Source organism: Dendrobates tinctorius, unplaced genomic scaffold (genome assembly GCF_039654945.1).
Source record: "Dendrobates tinctorius isolate UK_male_01 unplaced genomic scaffold, ASM3965494v1 ptg000143l, whole genome shotgun sequence".
Classification (NCBI taxonomy): Eukaryota; Metazoa; Chordata; class Amphibia; order Anura; family Dendrobatidae; genus Dendrobates; species Dendrobates tinctorius.
Genome location: NW_027361810.1, coordinates 894185 through 900184, shown reverse-complemented (window position 1 = coordinate 900184; position 6000 = coordinate 894185). Strand labels below are relative to the sequence as shown.

General features: G+C 59.2%; 1 protein-coding gene across 1 annotated transcript in view; it reads left to right on the top strand.

Moving 5' to 3' along the window:
* Positions 1-414: 414 nt before the first annotated feature.
* Positions 415-6000, top strand: part of PDIA5 (protein disulfide isomerase family A member 5) — a 44933-nt gene continuing 39347 nt past the window's right edge. The window contains exon 1 of the mRNA XM_073545265.1: positions 415-579. Within this exon, the coding sequence (XP_073401366.1) occupies positions 520-579 (60 nt within the window). The 5' untranslated portion in view covers positions 415-519. The remainder of the gene's footprint in view (positions 580-6000) is intronic.

Genomic DNA, 6000 nt, shown 5'->3' with positions numbered 1-6000 from the left:
CTTCCGCATCGTGTGCACGGCAGCTCTGGATCCTCATTGAGCTTGCCTTAGTATTCCTCTGTGGTTTTTGTGCATTTCCACACAGAAAAAAATGCTGCGGAAGCGCAACAAATCCGCACCGTGTGCACACAGCCTAATACGCCGCCACAAGAGGCGGAAAAACGTGACAGAACCGCACCTCCGCCAGCGAGTCACTGCTCACATTGCTCTGCAGACGCACAGAAACCGCACAAGCGGTAAAAACGTACTAACTGCATAATTCCGGGAACATAGGAGGACTTTCTGTTACAAAATGAGGTAAAACTTCCAGGGTGTCTGGTCATTGGGCTGTGGTAGAACTAGAAGTCCCAGAATGCCCAAGAACCAGACCGTCAGCATAAGACACAAGAGCACGCTGGGAGTTGTAGTCCCGCACACACAGGTTGCTCATCATCACCTGTCCCACTGCAGGAAAAACTACACGTCCCGGCATCCCCCGCGGCCGCTGAGTGCGCCTGCGCGGACAGACGTGGCAGTCACATGATGGCTTCAGCCGGGCTCTGCGGGGGGACGAGGAGGATGAGGCTGCTGCACGTCCTGGTGAGTAACTAGGTGTCCCGGGGGCCACACATGGCTCGGGGGCCTAGTGGGAAAATGCGGGACTGAGGGGAAAGACCCGAAACTTGTGCACAGGGATTTCCTCCTATACAGAGTGACCCCAACTCCTGAGCGACCCCCAGACTGGTGTATAGAGACCCCACTATATATAAGACCCTGCCATGTATAGAGACGCCCCGCTATATACTCCATTGGACCCCACTGTATACAACGAGACCACATCTCATCAGAGACCCCCGACCTGGTTTATAGAGAGGGAGACCCCCACCCTGGTGTACAGGAAGCCCACTACACACTGTGGAGACCCCCACCCTGGTGTATAGAGACCCCACTATATCCTGTACACAGGGAGACATCGTTATATAGAGCGAGACCTCCCGACCTGGTGTATAGAGACCCCACTATACATGTGAGACCCTGCCATGTATAGAGACGCCCCGCTATATACTCCATTGGACCCCACTGTATACAACGAGACCACATCTCATCAGAGACCCCCGACCTGGTTTATAGAGAGGGAGACCCCCACCCTGGTGTACAGGAAGCCCACTACACACTGTGGAGACCCCCACCCTGGTGTATAGAGACCCCACTATATCCTGTACACAGGGAGACATCGTTATATAGAGCGAGACCTCCCGACCTGGTGTATAGACACCCCACTATACATGTGAGACCCTGCCATGTATAGAGACGCCCCGCTATATACTCCATTGGACCCCACTGTATACAAGGAGACCACATCTCATCAGAGACCCCCGACCTGGTTTATAGAGAGGGAGACCCCCACCCTGGTGTACAGGAAGCCCACTGCATACTGTGGAGACCCCCACCCTGGTGTACAGGAAGCCCACTACACACTGTGGAGACCCCCACCCTGGTGTATAGAGACCCCACTATATCCTGTACACAGGGAGACATCGTTATATAGAGCGAGACCTCCCGACCTGGTGTATAGAGACCCCACTATACATGGGAGACCCTGCCATGTATAGAGACGCCCCGCTATATACTCCATAGGACCCCACTGTATACAAGGAGGCCACAACCATTCAGAGACCCCCGACCTGGTTTATAGAGAGGGAGACCCCCACCCTGGTGTACAGGAAGCCCACTACACTGGAGACCCCCAACCTGATGTATTGAGAGAGACCCCACTATATCCTGTACACAGGGAGACATCGTTATATATAGAGCGAGACCTCCCGACCTGGTGTATAGAGACCCCACTATTCATGTGAGACCCTGCCATGTATAGAGACGCCCCGCTATATACTCCATAGGACCCCACTGTATACACGGAGACCACATCTCTTCAGAGACCCCTGACCTGGTTTATAGAGAGGGAGACCCCCACCCTGGTGTACAGGAAGCCCACTACACACTGTGGAGACCCCCACCCTGGTGTATAGAGACCCCACTATACACTGTGGAGACCCCCAACCTGGTGTATAGATACCCCACTATACATGTGAGACCCTGCCATGTATAGAGACGCCCCGCTATATACTCCATAAGACCCCACTGTATACAAGGAGACCACATCTCTTCAGAGACCCCCGACCTGGTTTATAGAGAGGGAGACCCCCACCCTGGTGTACAGGAAGCCCACTACACACTGTGGAGACCCCCACCCTGGTGTATAGAGACCCCACTATACACTGTGGAGACCCCCAACCTGGTGTATAGAGACCCCACTATACATGTGAGACCCTGCCATGTATAGAGACGCCCCGCTATATACTCCATAAGACCCCACTGTATACAAGGAGACCACATCTCTTCAGAGACCCCCGACCTGGTTTATAGAGAGGGAGACCCCCACCCTGGTGTACAGGAAGCCCACTACACACTGTGGAGACCCCCAACCTGGTGTTTAGAGACCCCACTATACATGTGAGACCCTGCCATGTATAGAGACGCCCCGCTATATACTCCATAGGACCCCACTGTATACAAGGAGACCACATCTCTTCAGAGACCCCTGACCTGGTTTATAGAGAGGGACCTTTATAGAGAGGTGTACCCCCACCCTGGTGTACAGGAAGCCCACTGCATACTGTGGAGACCCCCACCCTGGTGTACAGGAAGCCCACTACACACTGTGGAGACCCCCGACCTGGTGTACAGGAAGCCCACTGCACACTGTGGAGACCCCGAACCTGGTGTATAGAGACCCCACTATATTCTGCACAGACCTTACTGTACACAGGGAGACCCCACTATATCCTGTACACAGGGAGACATCGTTATATATAGAGCGAGACCTCCCGACCTGGTGTATAGAGACCCCACTATACATGTGAGACCCTGCCATGTATAGAGACGCCCCGCTATATACTCCATAAGTCCCCACTGTATACTAGGAGGCCACAACCCTCCAGAGACCCCTGACCTGGTTTATGTGGGGTAAAATAATGCACATCCCCTGATATAAATCCAGAGTGGTCTCGTGTGCCGAGTTACACAAGCAGCCCCCTAAAGATGAGACCCTCCGAGTATGTGGGGACCCTGTCTATCCTGCATACAATGTGGTGACTCCCCTCCCTGCCCTCTGGTCATCCCTCCGCTGCTGTGTGACCCTGGAATATGCCCAATGTGGCCGGGGGGGATTTTCCAGTTCAGTCAGGATGAACAAGGAAATCCTGTATGTGACTGCACTGTGGCCCGTGTGTACGTATGTCCCCCCGGTGCAGGACGGCTGCGGTGTGACCTGTGTGTACGGTTTCTCCCCCCGGTGCAGGACGGCTGCGGTGTGACCCGTGTGTACGGTTTCTCCCCCCGGTGCAGGACGGCTGCGGTGTGACCCGTGTGTACGGTTTCTCCCCCCCGGTGCAGGACGGCTGCGGTGTGACCAGTGTGTACGTTTGTCCCCCCGGTGCAGGACGGCTGCGGTGTGACCAGTGTGTACGTTTGTCCCCCCGGTTCAGGACGGCTGCGGTGTGACCAGTGTGTACGTTTCTCCCCCGGTGCAGGACGGCTGCGGTGTGACCAGTGTGTACGTTTGTCCCCCCGGTGCAGGACGGCTGCGGTGTGACCAGTGTGTACGTTTGTCCCCCCGGTGCAGGACGGCTGCGGTGTGACCAGTGTGTACGTTTCTCCCCCGGTGCAGGACGGCTGCGGTGTGACCCGTGTGTACGTTTCTCCCCCCGGTGCAGGACGGCTGCGGTGTTAACCGTGTTTGCGTTTGTCTCCCCGGTGCTGGACGGCTGCGGTGTGACCCGTGTGTACGTTTGTCCCCCCGGTGCTGGACGGCTGCGGTGTGACCCGTGTGTGCGTTTGTCCCCCCGGTGCAGGACGGCTGCGGTGTGACCCGTGTGTACGTTTGTCCCCCCGGTGCAGGACGGCTGCGGTGTGACCCGTGTGTACGTTTGTCCCCCCGGTGCAGGACGGCTGCGGTGTGACCAGTGTGTACGTTTGTCCCCCCGGTGCAGGACGGCTGCGGTGTGACCAGTGTGTACGTTTCTCCCCCGGTGCAGGACGGCTGCGGTGTGACCCGTGTGTGCGTTTGTCCCCCCCGGTGCAGGACGGCTGCGGTGTGACCCGTGTGTACGTTTCTCCCCCCGGTGCAGGACGGCTGCGGTGTTACTCGTGTTTGCGTTTGTCTCCCCGGTGCTGGACGGCTGCGGTGTGACCCGTGTTTGCGTTTGTCTCCCCGGTGCTGGACGGCTGCGGTGTGACCCGTGTGTACGTTTGTCTCCCCGGTGCAGGACGGCTGCGGTGTGACCCGTGTGTACGTTTGTCCCCCCGGTGCAGGACGGCTGCGGTGTGACCTGTGTGTACGTTTCTCCCCCCGGTGCAGGACGGCTGCGGTGTTACCCGTGTTTGCGTTTGTCTCCCCGGTGCTGGACGGCTGCGGTGTGACCCGTGTTTGCGTTTGTCTCCCCGGTGCTGGACGGCTGCGGTGTGACCCGTGTGTACGTTTGTCTCCCCGGTGCTGGACGGCTGCGGTGTGACCCGTGTGTACGTTTGTCTCCCCGGTGCAGGACGGCTGCGGTGTGACCCGTGTGTACGTTTGTCTCCCCGGTGCAGGACGGCTGCGGTGTGACCCGTGTGTACGTTTGTCCCCCCGGTGCAAGACGGCTGCGGTGTGACCCGTGTGTACGTTTGTCCCCCCCGGTGCAGGACGGCTGCGGTGTGACCCGTGTGTACGTTTGTCTCCCCGGTTCAGGACGGCTGCGGTGTGACCCGTGTGTACGTTTGTCCCCCCGGTGCAGGACGGCTGCGGTGTGACCCGTGTGTACGGTTTCTCCCCCCCGGTGCAGGACGGCTGCGGTGTGACCAGTGTGTACGTTTGTCCCCCCGGTGCAGGACGGCTGCGGTGTGACCAGTGTGTACGTTTGTCCCCCCGGTGCAGGACGGCTGCGGTGTGACCAGTGTGTACGTTTGTCCCCCCGGTGCAGGACGGCTGCGGTGTGACCAGTGTGTACGTTTGTCCCCCCGGTGCAGGACGGCTGCGGTGTGACCAGTGTGTACGTTTGTCCCCCCGGTGCAGGACGGCTGCGGTGTGACCAGTGTGTACGTTTCTCCCCCGGTGCAGGACGGCTGCGGTGTGACCCGTGTGTACGTTTCTCCCCCCGGTGCAGGACGGCTGCGGTGTTAACCGTGTTTGCGTTTGTCTCCCCGGTGCTGGACGGCTGCGGTGTGACCCGTGTGTACGTTTGTCCCCCCGGTGCTGGACGGCTGCGGTGTGACCCGTGTGTGCGTTTGTCCCCCCGGTGCAGGACGGCTGCGGTGTGACCCGTGTGTACGTTTGTCCCCCCGGTGCAGGACGGCTGCGGTGTGACCCGTGTGTACGTTTGTCCCCCCGGTGCAGGACGGCTGCGGTGTGACCAGTGTGTACGTTTGTCCCCCCGGTGCAGGACGGCTGCGGTGTGACCAGTGTGTACGTTTGTCCCCCCGGTGCAGGACGGCTGCGGTGTGACCAGTGTGTACGTTTCTCCCCCGGTGCAGGACGGCTGCGGTGTGACCCGTGTGTGCGTTTGTCCCCCCCGGTGCAGGACGGCTGCGGTGTGACCCGTGTGTACGTTTCTCCCCCCGGTGCAGGACGGCTGCGGTGTTACTCGTGTTTGCGTTTGTCTCCCCGGTGCTGGACGGCTGCGGTGTGACCCGTGTTTGCGTTTGTCTCCCCGGTGCTGGACGGCTGCGGTGTGACCCGTGTGTACGTTTGTCTCCCCGGTGCAGGACGGCTGCGGTGTGACCCGTGTGTACGTTTGTCCCCCCGGTGCAGGACGGCTGCGGTGTGACCTGTGTGTACGTTTCTCCCCCCGGTGCAGGACGGCTGCGGTGTTACCCGTGTTTGCGTTTGTCTCCCCGGTGCTGGACGGCTGCGGTGTGACCCGTGTTTGCGTTTGTCTCCCCGGTGCTGGACGGCTGCGGTGTGACCCGTGTGTACATTTGTCT